The 23,560-nt window shown below is 47.4% G+C and overlaps 1 protein-coding gene across 1 annotated transcript in view; it reads left to right on the top strand.

The window, feature by feature from the left end:
- Positions 1–1,775: 1,775 nt before the first annotated feature.
- Positions 1,776–23,560, top strand: part of LOC128310611 (protein serrate) — a 103,081-nt gene continuing 81,296 nt past the window's right edge. The window contains exon 1 of the mRNA XM_053047295.1: positions 1,776–1,841. Coding sequence (XP_052903255.1) covers positions 1,776–1,841 — 66 coding nt within the window. The remainder of the gene's footprint in view (positions 1,842–23,560) is intronic.

Below are 23,560 nucleotides of genomic sequence, written 5' to 3'. Positions count from 1 at the left end.
CTCGGAGCGGTGCCGTGAGCCATTTGTCGGGTGAAAAATTCAGTGGGCACTATCGGTAAGCACAAGGCTCCAAAGCCACGGTTTAGGGCCTCTACGGAGACAAATAACCGCAATTCGGTGTGCCAAATCGTATTAAAACAGTAAGCCGGCTTACTTGGACGTGATGCAAACCGCGCCTAACCGCTGTGTATCGTGTGACACTATGTGAAAAATCGTTGTTTGATAATACACTCGTTTGAATTGGAATACTTCCTTGCCGGTGTGTGCGTTTAAGGATACAAGAGTGCTATTTCCATGCGTGAAATTAAAGTGTTACTAGCAAGCAAATTGCCTATGATTGTGGTTGATCTCGTTAGAAAATTGCTTCAAAATTGTGCTTCACAGTGTTAGAAGCAAACGTAGCAAAAGAACCAGATTATAAATTCGACCGAAAAATAAAATCATAACATACCGCGGTGATAGCACCGATCCGCCGCGAAGTGATAAAGTAGTGGATTAATTGCTTGATCGCGCATCTCCGATCGCGCAACCAAACAAGCGTGTGGCAGTGTTCGGAAACAAAGGGAAGAAGACCTTCTGGCCCCCGGAGGGCTATGCAGGAAACCGGCACAACCAACATATTGTCCATGTGTGTTTTATAGTGCCTGTATGTAGTGTGAGTGTATGCATGTGTATTGTATTTATGTTTGTAGCAGCTCGTCCGCTAGCTGGCCGAGTGTCTGCAGATAAAAAAGCAGGCCAACGTGGGCAACGAGATTTGCCGACGGCAAATTGGGGATACCGAACGCGCAAACGCGGCTGCGAGACGATCGTGATTTGATTTCCGTGCATCAGGTTCGCTACCTCGGCACACTAATCCGGGCACCCTAGCCCCCTTTGGGCGTTGATTATTGTTTGCCTTCCCGCGTGGAGCGCGATTAGACGCACCGGCGTTACCAGCTCGCGGTACGAATGCAAAACACTTCACGTGTGCCTGTAACGAGGAAAACTAATTACTTCACGTGATCATTTTTCCCCAAACCCGAATGTAACCCGCACTGGTACAGCTTGGAAAGAAATTCGTGTCATTCCAAACCGCTGAAAGGTTGGCTTAATTGGGTGTTGGGCGTGTGCCAATTCTGTGTGCGTATGTGAGAGTGTTTGCTTGTTCCCTAAAAGAAGCCATCAGCTTTAACATCGCGGATAACAAACAGAATCGCCAGCATTCGTGGTGATACGCGGTGGAATAATTCATGATGACTAGTGCGCTAGTGAGCAAATGTGACCCGGAATGTTTCGCTCGGTGACGGTGCAATTGTGAAAGGCCATTTTTTTCCCCCTGTGTGACACCCAAGTGTCCGCCAAGTGCATGGTGTTACAGATCGCGTTTTTTTGTAACGCACCCAGATCTTTAAAGGCGGTCCCCTCCCCCGAAATATGACGGGGCTCTGAGGCTGCAGCGTGTGAAAGTGAATTTGTGTGCAGTGCAGTGTTCGGGTGTGTTGCAGTGTGCGGTGCCAGTGATGAAAGTTCTTGCCACACTCGATGTCCTTGCAAGCACATTCGCAGCAGTAACTATAGCCACCGGTGATACGCTCTCACTGGACAGGAATTCTATTCGACTAAAACACAACACCTCGACACGGGCGGTCGACAATTGCAGTTGCGCCTGATAAGCAGCGGCCGCCGACGCGTCCGTAGCGTGGCGTCCCTAGGTACGCGCAGCAAAGCAAAATCAACTATCCCGTGCGCGCAAGCATAGCGCGCAAGCGAAGCCGCGCAGGAAAGGCGAAAAGATGGGAATCGGCGACCTCCGCTCGTGGACCAGCGTCGTCGTCGTAATTCTCACCCTGATCTCAATGGTAAGCCAAAGCCTCCCCCTGGTAAACGTCAATGTTTCGTATGCGACTTTTGTCCCCGTTTTTTTGTTTATCCCGAAGCCCGGCGATGTCCGGTGATCATCCCGTTAGCTTCGATCCGATCGGCAAAGGGAACGTCGGATCCCACGGTCCCCGTATCGCGGGCTCTCTCTCTCTCACTTTCGGCAGGTTCGTCACTTGTGGCATCGTTCGTGTTTAGCGTTTTGTTGCACGTCTTTCCTACCCGGTCCGGCGACAGCGCCGAAGGAATGAAAACATCGATCGCATACTTTTAAAACAAATCCCCTTTCACATTACCATCCCTTTCCCTGGGGCTTCCCAACCAGGTCCCTAGCTTCCCCCCCCCCCCCTCTCAGACAGAGTTGGTGGATAAGAAAGTAAAATTTTCAAACACCATTCGGAATTGTTGATTTGCTCCCGTCCGGCGCGTGTGTGTAACCTGTGCGGCTGAACAGTTACGGAGGCACGGATTCTCACTTTGCCCGGGTCAGCTTTTCATTCGCTCCGCGCTTCGCGGCTCACTAGCTAACCAATCTTATCAATATTTAATTCAGGTTTTATCCTCGTATTACACCTTCTTTCAAACCCGTGTTTCGTCTGTCGGTTCGATGATGAATGCGCATGGGCGCGTTTAGCGTTTCGGGGTACGCTAGTGACGTTCGCTACAACACCGATTTCCCGTTCACTGGTTTCCGATGGCCGTTTCGCGTACCATATACGCCCGGCCCGTACCGCAGCCCTATTTGAATATTAATGAAGTGTGAGAGAGTGATTTGGAGCGAATAATCGCAAAATTGGTTCCTCGGGCTCGGGGTAGCCCCGGTTCGGATGATGGGCTTGTATTATCCATCCGCACGGCTAATGCGTCTTGGCTTTGGTGTGGTAAATGGGAAGAGTTTGCTGATATGTTTCGTCCACCTTCACCCATGCCGGTGAATGGGAGCTAGCCAGTGGCATGCAACAATTGAGCAACAGTTGCAAGCATTAAATTGAATTACAGGTTGCTGGTTCGACAATTTTCACTCAAACTGCCGTGTGGAGTTACACCGTGCCAGCGATCGATGGCGGGCGTAAGAGAAGCTGTTTCATTAAATTAATCATAGTCATATGCCACAGAATGGACCCGCGCTGGTGCATAATATCCACTCATCTAGTCAAATGGAAACCCCGTCGAGCGGAGCTAATTAATTTGATTAATTTTAGATTGCATCAATTAAGAGAGCTACCGTTTCATCGAAGTTCTGGAAAACGTAACCACAAATCGCTTCTTCAACAAAGCGTTAACTCGTTCTAGTACATTAATGACTCCACTTTGGTTTCATTATGCATATTATTAGAAATGCATCGCGGGAAAAGCTTAACATCATTTATGCTGTCCCTGGTCACCCTGGTTCCAATTTTAACAAATATTTCGATAAAAATATCTCCACACACACTGGCTCCGTCACCATCACGCCGGAATGAATATAAAGCAAACAGCACTAGTGAACCATTCATCCTTTCAATCAGCACATTTCCCAATCGTGTGACTATTTTGTTGATACGATGTGATGACATCGACATTGGATTTTTTTTTTTGCTTCTTCTTCGAATGTGCCTACCATTCGAGATCCCCGCCGACCTTCTTCCCGCGGAAACAGTCAATTAATCCCAGCTGGAGTCGTACCGGCCAAAAGGCACGAGGGCTTTAAATACCAGATGACGAGAGAGTTACTGGCTAGCTTGCCACTAGCAAAACAAAAAATTACCACCACCCAAACAACATCAAAAAACAGAAACAATAAGCCTACGGACCACTCGTCCGCGGCCGCGGGGAAACGTTTTCCGAACGAGTCAAACGATTTTGGCGGGTGATTTATCGTGATGGGACTTCGGTCACAACGCGACAACGCGCTGTGGCCGAAGGCTGTCCATCTATATTTAACGATTGGTACATGCGAAAGCATCTAACTTTGAAGGAGGAAGTGCTTTCGGATCAAATTTCGTTGGGTGGTTTTTTCTGTTTTTGTGTGTGTGCTTTGTTTATGTTTCAGTTACACCTTAGGATGCTGTTGCTCTTTTAGCACACAAATCTCACGTCATCGCGCTTAGAAGTTGTATAAATCATTTCCTCATCGCGGCGGCGAGTTTGGCGCGACTTTGCCAAGAAGGTTTTAGCCTCGTTAAAGGTGTATCAAGCAAATCCCATTAATTAGCCGCCCCGATACCGCTGACGCTAATGCAGCGATTATCAAATTAACACCGGCTCATGCTTAATCGTGCTGGGGACGATCTTCATAATTTAACATTAGCACAGAAATGATCGACTCACTAATACAAACAGTTTACTGGTGAGTGGTTGTTTTGTGATTTTGTCTCACTGCAGTTCCTTCCCAGGGGTATGCTTCTGTCAATCGCAATGACTTACGGCGCCCAATCAACCCTGGCCGGCAAACCATCATGTTCGGACGTGTTCTAGTTCACACACATACAGCCTGCGATGGCAGTCCATGCTAAAACGGCAGATCGCCTTTAAACGAATCCGATCAAATCGCGATCGAAAGATCGCGGTCCCCGGTCGCCGCAACACCAACACAGAACCAAAACAAGCTCCCAGATAAATAATGAATAATTTCCTAATTAGTGGTTCGTATCTCGCTCTCTTCATGTTCGCGCAACGGATTGCGAGTCTCGCATCCCGGAATCGAACGCCCAAAGAATCGGGCGCAGAGGTTTTTGTCGAGGTCGTCGCGCGGCTTGCGTTTCTTTGCGAGATTTCCAATTAAAAGCAGACCACCACCGCGTGTCCCGTGAATCTATCGATACGCGTTCCTTGCCCTACGCTCACCTTTGCGCTCTTTGCCTACCGGGATGTAGCGAGATGATGATGATTTCCTGTCCTCTGTCCCTATACCTTCGGTCGGATAAGCAAGCGGTCGTTGTGCTGCTCTCGTAATGTTTTTTTTTTCTCTTCACTCACACCCTTCTGCCAACGCACCTTAAGCGGGCACTTTTCTGAGTTTCCAATACGGCAGCACTGCTTCTAATATGGTTCTTCCTAGAAAATGACATCAGCCCAAGTCTCAGACGGTCTGTAAATAAAAAAAACAACCGTACCACAGGCTAGGACACTAAAGTTCGATGGATAAAATAATAAAATAGCTCTATTAATTGTCCCTGAGAGAGTGTCATCCCCGTCCGGGTCGGTTTAGTAGGAACGGTGGGATCGACACAAAATGCCGATCCCCGCCGAACCATTGACCTGGAAGGCGACAGCTAAAAACAAAACGAGATGGTGGTCTGGCAGAAGACCCCAAAACCGAACACACACACATACCCTCAAGCACACTTGCTCAGCGTCTCGATTCGGGTGGTTCCGAGCCAAACAGATTCCGACCCATTATTCCGGTCGTCCGGGCTGATGGGCTTAAGAGAGGCATTGATTAATAGCGTCCTATCGGCGATCGGAGAGGAAGAGTTTGGAAATGTCTTTTCCCGCGTCATCGCAAGCCACCAGGCGATGGGTTGTGGTACCGTGGGTAACGTGGCGTGGTGTGGTGCACGGGATGAGCGATATCGATTTCACTCGCGATTCGTGTGTTTTTCTTCAGAGTTTAAGGTTGCTTTTTTTTTGTTTGGTGGACAGAGATTCATTTGTTTGATGGTTGATGCTGTTGCTTGGGGAGCTTTTTTTTTGGTATACCATGTCACCAACAGCCACCACCGCCATCCCATGAGGAGCCTACCGGGCCGTCCTGTTTGCTTACCCGCATTTTCGTTGGAGGCACTAAATATCTTATCAGCGCGCGGTGATCTTGAAAATGAAACGAAAATTTTGTCGATCTTTACGGAGGTTTGGGTACAATGTTGGACAAAGTGGTTTTTCTTCGTTCTCATCCCGTCTTCATCGTGCAAACCGTTGCTTGGAGGCCTCCTTGTTAAGTCATTCGGCTGTGCCCGTCCTCACAAATAAGCGCCCAAGCTCGGTTTTCTTTTGTTTCTTTATTTAACTCGTTATACGGTTTTTTTGTGTGTTAACTGTGCTAAAGAGGTAAAATATTGATTGCGATGGTAATCGACGCCGATGGTCCGATAGTGGCGACGACGCTGATCGAATGAAACGCCACCGGACCCGCCGTGATCGATGGATCAGTGCGGAATCGGTGATATTGTCGCCGTCTGCTGTCACAACGAGATGCTGATATTTACGCACTTCCCGTTCAATCATCCCACAAAGCGTAGGGCTCAACAGCATTTCAAGGTTCCTCGCTTGTACCATCGCGCCGTCATGAAATCTTTTGTTTTATTTTTTTGGCACAAAAATTAGGAAACATATTTCGAACGCTTGGCCAGCCCATACCGGGCGTGTTTTTCTTCAATAGCTTTTTGGTGCTATTTTCCTATGCCATTCTCTTCCTTCGTTGTCCGTTAACGTGCCCCAACAGATTCGTTTCAACCGGGCCCGAAAAAGAGAGCTCCATGAATATTATCACCCTTGCGGCATCGTCTAACTCTTTTGTGCTAAGTAACAAGACTTATACTTCACTTCCGCGCTCCTGATCTGATTACACAGATAGCAAACACTCAATAACAGCAACAGCAAGAATAAAAAAAAACGTAAATAAATAGGCAACCTTCGAGCCGGGATTCACGGGATGGGTTCCATTGGGCTGTATCAATGCATTGTGAGCATTATAGCCCATGATCGAGATCACACCAGACTAGCGTACGCTGGTGCTCTCCGTTTTCTTTATTATTGGGGTTTTTTTTTCTTACCACATCTTCTTCCATCGTTGTTGTGGTGGTGGTGAGTAAAGATTATAATTTTATAATGAGATCATGCTCCAACAGCACCATTGATTCATTATTCGGCCACTAATTGAATTGGTGAATTATCATCTTTGCCCGATATACACCATGGCAGCAACAGAACAACATCGATCGAACCGGATTGTGAGGGGGTTTGATACGAGGGCTGTTCCGGTACCGGAGGGTTTGCGTTTTGATGCTCGCCCCGTGTACAGTGCGCACCCTGTTCAACCGGAGCGTGTTTCGATTCGTTTTCTTGCCTCGTTTTTCATGCGCCCAATGTTATGCTTTCTTGTGATTCTGCTGTTAGTGTGTTAAATCTTAAAAGGAGGCAACAAAAAAAACTGTTGACTCATTACCCCAGTGAAGCCTCGATGAAACTGAGTGTGTGTGTTTGTGTGTGTGTGAGGATTGTGTGTCCCTGTCCTGTTTTTGGATGAATGGGCAAGAAAAGCAAAAAGAATTTTCTCATAAAGTTTCAAAGTTTCCACTCCCCTTTGCATTCCAAAGGCGCCAAAACAAAAAAAAAAGAAACTCTTGGGATTCTTCAACGAGCGCAACTCAATTCTGGGGCCATATTTTCCCTTGGTTCACCATCGTGCCGGTAAGTTTCATTTGGTTGGTCCTTTGCCAAAAAACTTCTGCCAGATTTTGCGCCACTAACTTCACTTTTTCGCGATGTTCTGTCTTGTGGTAGCTTCTCCCTTAATGGAAACAAAACCCAACGCGCGAAATGATGAAACATGGAAAGGGACAGGATTTTATATGTTCGTATCGACCTGAATCTCCTTCAGATGGAAGACAAAATAATAAAAAAAACAACCCCCGTTGCGGGATCCTTCTTCGGTCCGAAGCCAGATGATTGGCTCGCCTTCGCGCGATTTCGCTTTCACACCAAAACCCTCTCGCACCAGCAGCGTGTTTGTGTGTATCGGTTTTAATTTTATCTTAATTAGAATCTTCGTTCTACTTTTTTCCTCAATCTTCGTTCATTTTGCGTGTGTGCGCCCCTTTCGGCACTGGACCACTATCGATCGCGTTCTTCGAGAGGCATATTCTCGTTCTTACCGCAAAGAAGGAAGTGGCTGCAAGACCTTGAATGTGATTGCTTAATGAAACGGATCATCCCAATCGAATCAATTGTACCGGTTGGAAGTAAACAAAAAAAAAGCTTTACCAATCACTCGAACATTTGGCAATTTTGAAGGTCCCTGCAATCAAATTGAATTCATCAACTGTCGCTGTTGAAGTGCAAGTTGCTGCCCCCTAAAGATGGGCCCACTGACGAAATCTCCCCCATTCCGAGTGACTCAACCGGCTTTCCGCGTTGGTGGGTGATTAGTTATCAAAATAAATCAAACACACAGACGCACGGATCGATCACTCAGCCTTTGATCGCCCATCCGTCTGCCGATCGATGAATGTTGGCTGGGCGCGCTCCGTAACTCACCGATGGTTTTCGTTTGCATTTTTGTGGTTGTTGTTTTTTGTTACGATTTGTTTGGCTGTTTTATGGCTGTATAAACAACGCGGGCTTCGCAAACTGCCTGCGTCGATGCCGAAAGGCGTTGTAAAGATATAAAATTTCATTTAATTAGATGCAATTTTGAATCGCTCGTGTGTGCCGATTGCTTGGCCGGCATGACGCACCCGTCGAGGGGGGGATACGAAACATGAACATAACTCGCGCCAAACTATGCGAAAGGTTGAGATGGGGGCAAGGAAAAAAATGTGTGCATACCTATTTTTTATTAGTTCTCTTCGGTATCCTTCTCTTTCTGGCTCGCACCGTCAAGGCGCTCGTGTGTGTCCTATGCAAAGTGCATCTCATCCCGATCATCTTCCACGCCGCGGCACGATGGTAGGTGGATAGCGTATCATCCTGATCGATGATGTCCGCAGTTGTGCCCGATGTCTCTAGTTTGATTGCCCCGGCGAGATATTGGACAATATAGTTTTTTTTTTTTTGCTGTGTCGTTGTTGAATCTGCCTTTCGTTTCGTTGTTTCTCGAGTTCACATGGCAAAACGGGCCGAATGAAATTGTCGAAAAAGCGAAACTACAAATAGCCAAGCGATCACATCACGGCGCAGAATATTTTATGGCCCAAACCATGCGAAAGCGGCCTGCGATGCGCCAATTCATTCGCCAACCAGGGAAAATATTGATAGAATCAATATGCAAAGTAGATGTGCGCTAATTTCTGAACCAATCCGTACGATCGTCGGTTTAGTTCCACGATGCTCCGGCCCAACCGCACACCGAGCTTATGTGTCGCCAAAAGGTACGCTGCACACGGAGCACGGAACTCGTCTCAACAGTTTCCACAATATATCTATATAAATTTGCGCTACAGCGTGATCGCATAGGGTAACCGTACCAGGCAGAATAGATCGGGGAAATATTTTGTTAAAACTAAAGCAAAATGCAAACAACAACCCAACAACACCAAACCCTAAGCACAGCACCGATCCGGGAGGAGCATCGTTTAAAGGTCTTTTCGCGTAAACGGCACCGAGGGTTTTGTGCGGCTCCTATCGACCGGTCGGCAGAAGAACGCTTTGTTTTGATTTTATTTTCTGCATCCACTTTTAAAATTCTAAACTTTATCTCCTGTCCCCATTTGGGGTTCCGTTTGCCTTCATTCCCATTCCGTTTTCGCTTTGTTTTATTTCTATCGAACATTTTCCCAACCGCGATTGATGTGGCGATCTCCTGTTCGGACAAATTCGAGAGCTTCGAGTCAGTGTCAGTGTGTGTGTGTATTTTGGTGGTTTTGTTTCTCCTCTTCAGCCCGGACACCGGGTACCGTGGTACCGTGAACGATTCCCTTGGCAAAATCCACGGCAAAAGTTAACCTTTTGCGTCCCCCCAAGCGCGCCAAACCAAACGCCAACTCCACACGGTTGTTCGATCGCTTGAGGCGTCTGTGTCCGGTGCTGCTAAAAAGTTCCTCCACGGGTTTTTGTTTTGTTCCTTCTACGACAGAAGGTGGCTTTTCAAAAAAAAAAAAACGCTATCCGAGCGGGAACCGAACCGGGGTCGAACGCAATTAATTATCGTTTCTAATGAGGCTGAAAATAGTCAAAAGATAACCGAATTAATTAACCCTTTCGGAGCAGCGCATTGGTGCGGGAGTATGCGAGATCAACACGACGTGGAGAATGATGAAGATGGAAATAAATCATGCCATCTTGACCGGAGAGAGGGAGAGGGGTGCGATTTTCACCAATCCGTCGCACAAGGTTTCTGAAGGGATTGATGGCGGGGTCTGAGATGTGTATCCGTCTGTTTAGTGGCCGGGAGACCGTTTGGAGACAGACATTAATTTTACCAGCCCCAATACAATGCAATGCTTGGGGGTTTTTTTTTTGGTTTTCTTCTCGGGAAAGAATCAAACAATTAAACCCCACAAACTATCCACTTTTCGGGGTCAACACAACGAGATAAATGCAGCACCAGATTTGAAGGCCAATCTTGCTCTTTCGGACTTCGGCAGAAGCACGGCAGCGAATTCCGGCTGCGGATGGCCGCTGTGGTCGGGACGCAAAACCCGGGCAAACTACAATCGCTCGGCCACTTTGCAGCCGCGTGCCCTCCTTATCAGCACGTGCAGCGCTGTGGGTGGGTGGGTGTTCTAGAAAATAGAAATTCCAGCACGAGCGCAGCAAACGGCAAAATCGGCAGGCAATCGCGCAATCGTAAATCTTTCCCTTGAAAAGCGAGCTGGCGGCGCGCAATTCGCGTGACACCCGAACGAGCTGTTTATAAATCAGGCGAAATTCACAGCTACTAAAAACTGAAGGTGCTGAAAAATTACGCCAACATGCTGTTTTAACAAACAACCGAACGAAAAAAAAACACCAACCCTCACCACAATCATCCACTGGGGCGAGAGGAAACGGTCACAATGCGGACGAAAGTTAAACAAGCCGCAAGCGTGGGGCATGAATTGGTCCGGACACAATTTTTGGTGGCTTTACGATGAGCCGGCGATACACGATGATCGCCACGGGAACTTGCGGTTGGATGCTTCACCGTTCATAAAGTGGTCTTGGCTGTTGGCGTTGTGTTGTTTTTATTGTGGCACTGTTTTTTTTTTTTTTTGGGTTCCTCTCTCTCCAGTCTCTACCTGTTTTACTATCATTCTACAGCCCACGTCGCGGTGGCGGCAGATGTGACGAGCTCGTTGGTTTAGACAACAACAAAAAAAAACCGCAGAATTATTCATAACTCTAATTAAATGTTGAACCCGAAACGATTTACGATGCCTCGGGGCTGACAGGCGGGACGGAACCCGATCGCGGAGTGAGCGGAGCCGACGATCGTGCGATGCGAAGAAGACTTCGACCATCATTTCAGTCCATTTACCCTCGGCCTGAAGCCGACCGACCCGAAACTGGTTCAACCGATCCAGCCCAGGTCCAAAAATGGCAGCTAATAGAATTAATTGACAACTTCCCATCAAACTCCCAGTCGCCAAACTGAGCTCTGCCGGAACGGGAACTCCTAGACGTCGTTTCCGCGCTTTGATTGTGCTCTTTTTCTCTTTATCGTCTTCGGTTCTGCGTGCATGTAAAGTGAACGACGCCGACGAAGGGTCGAGAGGGATAAATATGACACTACAGCCACAGCGGTATGCGATGGGACTTTGAAGCACAGAAAACAAAAAATCGTGCAGACTCCGTGCCCAAAAACGGGACGCGTCATCACCTTTCCATTTCCGATATGGTTTGGGAAATATGGATGAAAACATAATAAATCTTGACCGAGATGTGTAGCAGACGTGCACACCTTCAAGCAGCGTCGATCAAAGTGAAAGGGCTCGATCGAAGTGGCTTACTACTATTGCCAGACATACATAGTAGCCGGACGGACCCGGGTATCGTGTGCGTGATCATAGTCCACCGCGCAAGGGACAATTTTTGCAGCGGAACCGATGGGCACCATATGTCGATGATAATTATGCCCGGGGCGAGAAAAGTCACTCACGAACCCGCACCACCGGGCACCGGGATGCGCGAAAGTGCAACTCGCAGCCGCAACGGTACACACTTGTCCTGCGGTACACAATTACGGTGGAATGCTTGGACATGCGTGTGCGTCCGTTTTTTTGCCATCCCTTTGGTGACGGGTGTCGCGACATAAGGACCCGCTTTAGCGTCACCGGGCCCGAAACCACCGGGGGGAAATAAATAATCTAAAGAAAATGGAATGTATTGTAACGGAGAAGGAAATGAAGAGAAAAAAAAACACACATACACAAAACGACGCAGCATGGCTCGGTCTCAGCACGCACCATGCTAGAAATGCATCCCGTGAGACGCGTTTGTCATTTCTAGTTTTGTCCAAACGCGTCCATCCCATGGGCTCCCACTTGTCCCCCCGGTCGGGTAAGACAATCTCAAGCTGACGTTTAATTGTTGTACAAATAAAACACTGCATCTCGAGCGGCATGCCCACGGTGGATCATCAACGGATCGCACTAATCGTGCGGACCAAGATCCAATCGGCCCGGAAACAGGTTCTGGATACAGGTTTAATAAGTGTTTTTGTTCTACGGCCGATGCGAGTGCTAGTGTGTGGCTTGTGATTGTGGCTTCTTGGAACACTTTTCTCACCGAGCCGAGGGCCCCACAACCGTTTCGAGCACAAAACGGCCGCGATCGACTGTTATTTTAATTTCTCTGTTTTACTATTGATCGCGTTTCCCTTGCACCGACCGTACCGATGTGACAGCTACGCGACGTACTACAGAGCGCCATCGCCCTGTGGTCTGTGTGTTGCGGGATGACAGCTGCGTGTAAAACACGCCGGGAGACCAATCAATAACACCGTCGATTAAGTACGTTTTATTTGTTTGTTTGTTTGCCTTTTTTTGTGTGTGTGTGCTTGTCTCTTTACGGGCCGGATGAAGATTTGTGGGGTGCTCGATTTCATGACCTCAGTCGTTTTGTGCTGTGTCCCACCGACTGTTGACGATTTTGGACGAGTGTCGAGAAATTTGGATCATTACTGGGATGGGATTTTAATCGATATCTTCGGAGCGGCGAGCGTTAATGTCACCAAGCAGAATCTGGTGCCCCCACCGAAGGCGTGTAGTGCCTTGCGCTGAACGATCCCGTTTTTTTCTCATTGGATCTCTCGTCTGACGTTTTATAGATATTCGGACACCGCACCAGGACACTATAAAACGTGATCTCTATTCGGATGGTAGGGCCGGGGGCCAATTTATGCGCGTTCTTGTCCAAGGCGTTCCGTTCAGTACAGCTCCGATTTCGAAACCACTGCACCGAATGAAAGTTCCCCTCGTCCGATGAGCTTCACTCGCTTCGAATTGCTGCGTCCCTTTATTGCTAGCGATAAATAAAGTGGTAATTAATTTTAACTGATCGTTCCGTTCGGTACACGCAGTAATGAGTTTGTCCCCTTTTCGGAATTCGGTGGACGGTGGGTGCAATTCGCACACTCAACGCTGTGGACGACATTTGCGGGGCGATTGCATTTCGATGCGTCATGTGAAGTGCGTGCACCAGCGAGGACGAAACTTTGCCCGCGGGAGTTTCTTTCTTCTGTTCCCATTACCCTTAATGTAGTCATCATCACGATCTTCTATCGATCAATCGTTGATGGTGTCGACAAACAGAAAAGTGACACAACTCCAGACGGAAAGAATTCCACGAACGAACTGGTCAACTTCACACTTCGAACAGCGGCTATAGAAATTGCAAATGAATCGCTCGGTAATAACATTATAAATAAACACTAATGGCTTGATTATCCGGGAAATAAAAAAAACAAGACGCTGAAGTACGCTGCCTTGCTGAGAAACACGCACTCCAGCGACAATCTTGCCAGGTGGAACTGTTCGCGTTGCGAAGAAACTCAGCAAAACGGGGGGAACAGCACAACAAAAAAATACGCAATTAGTATTCTAGGCGGAACTCGAGTGAAAACCCCGACCGTTCTTAACACCCGCACGGAAACCATCCGAACCGCCGCCCAACCGCAACCATTTTGGAACGAGAAACATTCCGCCGATCGCATAAGAAATGAAGAGCGCACTGGTGGTAAGTCTCGGTACCACGTCCTCCGTGTTACCGCGGCCGGTTGTTGACGGGTATTTTACATTTAAATTATATCTCCTGTTTGCCGCACTTGAACCACTGTTACCACTGGAGGGACGCCTGATATGCCGGCACCCAACGGCCTGTACTTCGGTCTTAGAGTGGCATTAAATGACTATCTCGTCCACACTGGAGCTAAAGGATCTGGCCGCATCGTATGCCTTTACTAAAGCCTTATGGGAATTTTGTGACATACCTACGTGCTCAAGGCTAAACCGTTTGGAATGCACGACTCTGGAACGTGCAGTAAATGCACATTTTTTGGGAATCAACTCTCGCAAGGTGACATTCGAAGTTGAACTTGGTAGAAAAAAAAACGGACAACGGAAAAAAGAACAACCACAAGAAGTGAAACTTAAATACATGAACAGGAAGCCACAATACAACAACGTTGCTTCCCTCACGATCGCGTGAAAACGGTTCGGTTTTCGGGCTGAACATATCGTGCGTAGTTTAGTAGTGAATTTCCAGGATACAATAAAATCGTCCATCCATAAAACCGATCACCTGTGTACGATAATTCGTGATTTCCTGCCCCAAAAACAAAAACCCCAAGCGCTTCGTTAGTCTATCACCCGTCCCAAGTGCGTTTAACTCCTCGCCGGGCTCAACGCCTCGAGGGCTTTTGTGAAGGAGAGGAATATCTCTCGCATACACCGAACACAGCGCGCACGAGATTGATGATCAGGCAAATAGTGTGCGAATCGGGAAAAAATTCGCACAACACCACGCACCACGGGGTCAATAGTAAGGGGTAACAGTGCAATCATGCTGCCTCTCGGATACATTCGCCATCCACCTGTTATTAATTCCTCCCTGTCGTGTGTAAGCGATAGCGAGAAGGAAGCCAATCGGACACAGCCCGATGGGAGCCGATTCGTGGAGGCCCTTATTTATGGTCGCTGCTCGATCGCTGCTGACCGTGCTGGTGGCTAAGCAAGAATCGTTCCTAGCTCGTTGTTTGTTGCTTTCTTTCTGCCACGGAAGTTTTAGACGGGGTACTGTTCTTCACCATATCCTGCCATCATAGCACGCGGTTCCGCTTTGCATTGGCCCTCGTACAGCGGTACCGCTAGCTTCCAATAAATCAACGATTTGCGGCGCACTGCACATCGATGGGCGATGAAGCGGCACACCTGCACCGGGGTTTCATCGCGCGGGTAAGCCACGCAGTGCAGCAACAACACACAAAAAAACATATGTAGATTGAAATCTTGGACACACACCACGGAGAACGGAGAAACAACAGCCAAACAGCTAAAGAATAAAAATAAAACACCCTCAAACACTGGATAAGCTTCGCGCGGCATCTTTCTTCCGAACTCGGAACCCCCAAAACTGTGATGCTGTGATGGCGGGGCCGGTTCGCATTCTTGCAAGCTACTCGCTACGTTTCGAGAAGCGTTTTTCTTCCCTTGCTTCTTAAATATGAATCTCAGCTCTTTCTCTCTTTACATTGTACAAACTCCTTGCCTGCCGCATGCCTATCGTGCTGGGGAGCTGCTGGTATGCGTGCTTTGCTGGAAGAAAGCATTTATCGCATCATTTCCTGTTTTATTTTATTTTAATCATACAGTACGCACCAAGCGCCCCTGCAATACCGAGCACCCTGGTGGCAGCCCGTACACTTGCTGTTCATGCTGTTTTTTTTCTCTCTTTCTCTCTCTCTCACTCTCCGCCCGATCGTCATGGTAGTACGGATGGTTCCACCCTCGAAAGGGAACCTCACAAATTCAGCGACGCTCCAAAGGGGAAGTAACGTCTAAAGCCGCAGTCAAAAAGATTCATTTCCACCCCATCTCGCGCGGATGCACGGGCACTCGGCGGGTTTTGAAACAGCAAACATTAACCATCAACCTTATGGCCTCCATCGGTCTCCCCCCAAAAACCGGCCCTAATACCACCCCACGTCCCGGCGGAAAGGATGGGTGGTGGTGATGATGCTGATTAATTGAGAAGATTTTCCGTTCCGCTTTTTTCGCGTTTCCGCGCAGGACCGCGGGCCGCGGTGTGGAATGCCGTTTCGTCGATGCTGCCGGGGCTGCCCACAAAGCACGCACCATTTGCGCGCTATCGGACGCTCGCTGGCCGGTTCAAACCAGCTGCTGCCACCAAGACATTCGCCAAGCGCTAAGATTCCATGCGCAAAATGGCAACCGAAGCTCGATTGTCTCCCGCCAGCACGATCAATGCGAGAGACGCAAGTGTTTTGGGCCATTCTGGTTCGGTGTGTGGCGTCAGTGGGTAGACGATAGAGAGGGATGGGAGTGCGACAGGGTGGCAAACTAATCTTGCAGGGCTTGAAGTGCCTTTCTGCGATAAGCAAGAATGAGAACACGGTCGGGATGTTACGCCAATCTGGCAAAAGATTAGGCGTCATAATTGCAGTTTAGTGTCGTCGTCGTTCCCGGTGTCGTTTTGGATGAAGGTGAAGAACATTGCGGGAACGAAACACATTGCAATCCAGTTAGAGGGTGCCATGGAAACGAGTATACGCTAAACGATCCGTAGTGACCGCCCAGTGAGAAGGAATTTATGCTGTGCAATAAATAAAAAAAAGGTGAGATTTGTGGATATTGCAGGAAATCTCATTCCAAGATGGGCTATTGAAGATATCGCTGCACATTTAATTACTCAGAAGTTTTAGTAATGCTGTAGTGATGTTTGTATAATATGCGCATGTTTCTTTATTGCCATATTAAAATGAAAGTCCTCACAGAAATTGAACATCTCTGACAAAAATGCAATATCTTTAATTTACATAAAGTCGCCATCTATCTTACCTCAGCGGGACTCTACCTCCGAATAAGCGGACCACACTGGATCAACTGCTGTTGATGATAAATATTGGGTTTATTGGGGCTAAACCTTTATTCAATTTTAAGTGAAAATGAACTTCAATATATTTCATCATTCACATTTTTAAACCTAAATTATTTGAGTAACACAGATAATCCGATGCAAAGTTACAGGACATTTTTATATACGAAGTTCCACCGAACATTCCAATTCTATTTAAATGTGAGTAATTTATGATTAATTGATCTATTCATTTCAAATAATGAGCCTGCTTCCTTCGCCTATTGAAAATTGATCTTCATCCACAACGCCAACGCTTCAACTCCCAGCGGCACATGGTCAAATCCCAATGAGTTAATTAATAATAAATACGTTTTCACTCCGGCATCGAACCCGTCAAGTGCAAACTGCACGACTCACAGTCACACACGGCCATTCGCGAGGTTATTAATATCTTCACAAATTGATTTAGTCATACCGTCGTCCACAGCGATCCAGTTCAACGTGCTGGAACTTGCTGCAGCTCGTACGTACTGTGTGAAGTTGCAAGGGCATGCCGACCCGAGCACCGTGCACTGCACACGGTGGGAACCAAACGGACAGCCTTTCGGGAAGCCTCCCAGCCCCAGCCCATGCCAGTCCGCGCGGGCAGGTTTTTGCTCTCACACCCTGGCACCTGATCAGGCGCTGCAAGTCTGCACCCGCGACTCGATTAGCATATATCGAGTGTGCCTTCGACTCTCTGCACGATCGCATGCATTCCATTAGCCCACCAGAATCGCAACCGTATCCGCGTGCTGTTCGAGCGCAGACCATTCGCTTCAAACCGACAGCGCTAGCGCTAGACGAGCTGAGGTTGTGGTTCGATAGGTTGGTCTACATTTTGTGAAATTAAACATATGAACACGTGTTTCGTCACAGGACGGTCGAACTGATCCTGTCCCGACTTCAACCCAGTAAATGTTCGCTCATTTTACTTTCGATATTTCATTTTGGGCTTGCGATGGCGTCGCGCAGTTCCATTTCAATTGCACGAGCACCCGCACCCGAGAGTGCATGAAGCGGGTTCACGCACGCACGCACGATTCGCAATCAAGTGGAAACGGACCTGTTCCGAAAGTCCAGATCGCCACATGGACTCGGCCGTTGCCTTCCTTTTCGGTGCCGCGTGAAGGTGTAATAATCGCATCGTTAGCATTCAATAAATATGAAAATTTATTCCACAGCCTGACCGACCCTCCCATCAGTGCCCTCCCATGTTGGCGAGCGTTCCCAGCTGTGCCTCAATGTCTGGGGGCCGGAGGTTTGCGTTCTGCGCGTGTGATTTGACAAAGCACAGTACACAGTTCGTGACGAGCCGAAACTGATCGCCGTGCCGAGGGTGGGAAAATTGATGCTAAATTTGACATCTCCCGCACCGGATCGCATACGCCTATGCGCAATCGCGAAGGGGGGGGGGGGGGCTTTTTTTTACAAATCCTTTCCCTTTTTCTATCTTTTTCTCTCATTGCACCCCATTGCCCTTTTTACCTCCGCAACCCCAAAAATGGGAAGAAAAATGAAAACGCATTGCGGCAAGTGCTCGATGTCCAATCAATCAAAATTAACGAAATTCTTCCACTTTCCTTTCGGCTGCTCGATGCACAACCCACGGCCCGTGGCGGCTTTGGTGAACACACTCGTGAACGTGAACAGCGCACTTCAGTTCGGCGTGCCCTGCCGAACAGAACCGCAACAAACAAACCGATCTATTCACGGCACGAAAAAAAAGGCTTTCGGTCAACCGGGCCGGGATCGTCAAGTGATTGGAAATGGTTGTTTGTTTATTTGTTTGTCTGTTTGTGCGGTTGTTTGCGCCCGTGTTTGTTTGCTTGCTGCGCCGTGAAAGGTGTGTGCGCGTGCGCGAGCATAAACGGCCGACACTTTTGCCGAAGCTATTCAGTGCGATCGCAGAAGTGGATCGAATTATGTAGAATGTATCAACGCCGTGAAGATGGATTAATGTTGGCATATTTATTTCTTTATCTGCTTTTCATCGAGTCGGTGCCTTCCTATTTGTCCTTCGAGTGGAAAGGAAGGGATGGGCGATATTATTGGATGCTAACTGCTATATTATGTTCGAACATACACATACCTACATAATATTAAAATCCACAATGAAGACATAAACAAACATTAAAAAGTCGAAATTTGTATATATTAGGCCATGCAACTTTAAGTTTATAAAATCAAAATCAACATTCATACACCGATTACATGTATAGCACACCTGTAAAATTAAGCTTTTCCATTACTCGAAGTGATCACTCTATGTTCCAAATTTTCCAACATCTGTGGGATTTTCATAAATCATAAGTAGACGATTTACTAATTCTTGGATTGTTTCAGTCTCAAGTTTATCAACAAATAATTGTTTGGTAGGCGGTTTAGATATTTTATTATGACATCAAACTTATTTTATGGCAAAAACTTTGATTAATCAAGGCAGCCAAACATATAGGATATAGGAGAACCACAAATTCCAAAGCTCCAACGATAACTTGAATAATGTGAAACATATGTTTGGGTCATCTTATGTACCATCATTATCATTCCAATTCAGTAGGGATGAATAATGTTCGACTCATTTGCAGTAGGAATGAAAGTACCAAAAAACCAGGTATAGACGATGAAGTGGCTTCCACAGAGCTTAAAAAGACGAATGACGAATTGAAGAATAATTTACTTACTTTCTTACCTACTAACTTTTTTTAAATTGTTAAAGATGAATGCTAAGTAAAATCAGCATCAGAAGGGTTCGTTTCCCGCAAACCCTTCCCCTGCAGCACGAATTCAACTCTCACAAGGATAAGGCAAATCTAACACACGGTAGACATAAAAAAGCACAAGTCATAACCGTTTCACACTACAATAAAGCAAGCATACGAAATGTGATACTAGCAGGCGAACACAGCACACGTTTCTTATGATACGATACAAAATCGTATGCTTCTTCTCTGTGAGAAAGAAACATCACCGTGGAAAAACACCGCACCATACAAAGGGGAAATAAAACTTCAGACCACAACGTTGGTAGTGATGAGCAAGCATTGCGAAATGACCACTGTCACCCAAACCGCCCCAGAATGGTTTTTTGGGAAGAACCAGTGAAATGTGAGGCGACGGTCGTCCTGCACGAGCGTGTGTACAATTTATCTTCGCTTTATGAGACTACGGACGAAAAGGCATGCTCTTTTACCGAGCTGGTATCGCATTCGGTAAAGCTGAAATGGCGCGTCGAAATATATGCAAAATCAATTGCCAGCGCAAATCGCATCTTCGAAATCGAGAACGTGTTTGCAGCAATCGCGGCATTCGAGCTTTCGTTGTTTTAATCAGCCCGCTCTCACATGCCCCACTCGTCTCCGTGGCCGACGTGAGCGTCATTCGTTGCACTTTTTTGCACGCCCGTAACGGCCGGCCATGTAACATGATCCCTCTGCGCAGGATCAGTGCTCCGACGGCTCTCGAACTCCACCGCCGAGCGGTACTGAAAGAAAGTATTTAAAGCCGATGTGCAATCCGGACAAAAAGCAGCACCTTCGAAGCGGGTTCGGGTGCAAATAAATATCCGATTTGCAACAGTCGTTGAGTGTTTTATGTGTTCATGGTGATTTCTCATGCGCGCTGATATGAAGCATTTAGCGCATTCCGGTCCACATCTGACCCACCGCACGGGAATGGGAATGGTAATTTACTCAGAGGCAGCGCGTTTCGTTTTACATCACCCGGGCGGTTGTAAGCCGTTTCCTCATTTTTCCCATTCTCATCCCGGGGAAAGGCAATTGCATCGCTTGTGATGTGCGACTGCAAGACGGTGTTTTTATGCCGCCAGCTCGAACAACAGCCGGCGAAATGATTTTGAACCTCAAGGTCAGCATCGGATACAGCCCCGCGGCCCGCGGGTTGTGGAAGCTTTTGTTTTCTTCTACCGTTGCTGCTGGCTCAAAACTGTTCCATTTTCGTGCGTTCCAGCGCAATGGTACTTGATCATAAATGTATTCTCCAAGCAGCGGCGGAGCTTGCTGGAAAGGCGCATCCCGTTTTTACGATGTTCTTGCTCACCGAATGTGATCTATGACCCCGCGGGAGGGGGGGACCCGGACAATGAACGCAATCGTTACGCTAGAGGTTACTTCTTTTCTAGCGTTAATTTTTTCGTCACTGTCATCGGGCGTCGAGGAAGCCTTTTTACCTCACACTTCGCATTCGCATGCTGTACGCGCCAATTCACGGTCACATGGAAGGGAAGATGAGGACAGCAACGAAAAAAAAAGATGCTTGTTGACCCTGTAACTGTGTTGCTACCAGTCGCAACAGGGTTGAGGATCGCTACTCAAGACGACGCCAGAATATACCCAGTTTGATTGCGCGTACGTTCGGGGGGAAGAGGAGACACACACACACTCCCCACAAAAAAACCCCATAGACAGTCGGTTGCGTTAATGATTTTGTATGTTGATTCCCTTTTTTGGAGTCTCCCGCGTAAGGTATGGGCTTGGGCACAGCAGGGCAGCTAAATGAGCATAAAAAGAAAGGCAGCAGGCCCGGGCTGAGAAGGAGAGACCGTGTTTTATGTGTGTGTGTGTGCCCGTAACAAAAAAGTGGCAAAAGAAAGAAGCAATTTAACGCTTACTTCACTTGATGCGCCTGTCCGGTTCGCATCATCCCGTGCCCCGGGACCTCACGGGGAGAGGAGCGGAACCTCGTCTACTGCTCGTCACCAAGGTGTCGTACCGTCTCGTCATTCGCGCACCGGCTGGGAATCAACCATGGCCATGGGTTGGGATATGAGGAAGTGATTGCCGGGAAGATTCACCTATTGTGTCGCATGTATGGTCCGAGCCGGGTTGGAAGCATTTGTACCGACACCGGCAGGACATGGACCGTTCTCGCTTGATGCTCCCCCTTGCTGCGCCATTCGCCACACCACAAACACACTCGCATATCTTTCTGGTTTACGATCTTCTAGTGCTGTATAAGGTGATCGCAGCACATGGTTGAGAAAAAGGGGAGTAAATAGCGAGCGCAACAGTGACTCACTGTACACTTTGAAGTTTCTCAAGTTTCCTCCGGTGAGACATTCCACAACATACAACACAAACGCAAACAACAACAGTGAGCCACGGGCGTGTGACTGCGGGGACGGTGTCGCAGGCACCGTACTCATCCCCGGACACGATCGTACAGGCTGCAGAAGAAGTCTTTTTGGGCACCATTTTCGCGTCACCTTTTCGGTTCGAAATTAAACTTCTCCCGGAGGGCTCCCGGAACGGAACGGAACCGTAGGGAAAAAAGAATGAACGGGGGGAGTAAAATTGCTCCACCGAAAAAAACAAGCAACAACTCCAACTCCATGCCCGAAATCAAAGCAAAGCGTAAATGCGAAAGGAACCAAACCGCGGATAGCAGCAGCAGTACATGATGGCGAACTGTACACAGGGGGCCCGTACAACAACAAAAACGAAGTTCTCCGGCCAGAACCCTTTCGAAAAGCGCACCAAGCTTCATCGCGAAGCATCCGTGTAAAGCAAACCGCTAACAATCGCAGTTTGTTCATGGAATTTATTATTAATAGCTTAAGAAGCGCTATGACAATGTTGTTTTCACTCTTGTGGACGACACAAAAAAAAGATGACCACAAAAGTAGTTTGCTAGCGCGTGATTTAACTCGCTTACAATTAGTCCGTTTCCGGCGCTTTCCCATCGCATTTGTGCGGAAAATTATGAGACGCGTTTATTTAGTTTTCTCGTAGTCAACGATTAATTTCGTCAGTAGATTTTGTAAGTGCTGCTACCACCGAAAAAAAAAACCACGACATCTTATTCACACACCCTAATTGTTTCAATGTGCGTGCAATAAATTGTCGTTTATCTGTGGGCTTTAATAGCTTCTTTATTGTCTCATATTAAGCGCTTTCTTTGACTTTAGCTTACAAAAACCAAAGATTTAGAAATTTTTATTTTTTTGTACTTTCTGCTGCATGTTCATGCACAACGAATATGTTTGTTTTTTTTTTTGTGTTTGATTGTAGAAAACAGTATTGTAGCTTCATTCAACCTTCGTTGACAATAGGAAAATGATTGCATACCGATCGCATGATGATCCGGTTACTAGAAGGTTCACCAACGAAACGTCTATTTTGTTTCCAACCGACTGAACAAATAACATTCCACGGCGGGACCTCCGAAACGCTAAAGTAGTACTCATGCTCGATACTTTTTTCCCATGGTTTGGCGGGAAGCCAAACAAAAAAAACTTCAACGCCAAACCGTACCACGACGAACCGCCAACAGCGCAAACCGACCGCTCGGCTGCTTTGTGCCGAAGTGCGGGCAAATGGGTTGAGTTCTTTTACGCGGTTAATGTAAGTGCTCCCTGCATAACAAGCCTCATCACCGGTGGGTAAATTCAGCAAAACCACACCGAAATCATCTGCGCGCGCGTAATGAATGCGCAAAATGTAGCATCTTATTGTGTTGCTTATTTGCGCCAACGAATGAAGTCATCTTCTGACGCATGGGGTCCAATATTGCTCGTTTGGACTGGTGCTGCTGCAGTTCCGCCACCTTGACAATTGAGCTAACAGGGTGTGCGTTCGCTGTCTCTGTTCCTTAAGCAGAACCGTAAACACACTAATTATTGCACCCGAGGACATCCGCGGAAGGTTTACCAAGCGCCGTAAGCGTTTCGGCAAGTCGCGGGTGAGTGTATAATAGGTACGGTCGGTTTCCATTCAGCGAGCACCGATTGGAGGATCGATTTCATACCGGGCATGGGATTTGCCAAAGGAGAGGAAAAGTAAAACCTACCTTCTCCCCTGCGGCCATAACGAGCATCTCGTAAAGCTGATTAAGCCTAATATTGGTAATTAATTTGTTAATTAATTGCTGTGCCGTAACATGCACGCATGGAGAGTTTTCAATCCCATGTTTTTGTTGCCAATTT

Source organism: Anopheles moucheti, chromosome 2 (genome assembly GCF_943734755.1).
Source record: "Anopheles moucheti chromosome 2, idAnoMoucSN_F20_07, whole genome shotgun sequence".
In the NCBI taxonomy this organism is placed as follows: Eukaryota; Metazoa; Arthropoda; class Insecta; order Diptera; family Culicidae; genus Anopheles; species Anopheles moucheti.
Note: the sequence above shows the minus strand (reverse complement) of the source record. Positions and strands in the feature narration are given on the sequence as shown.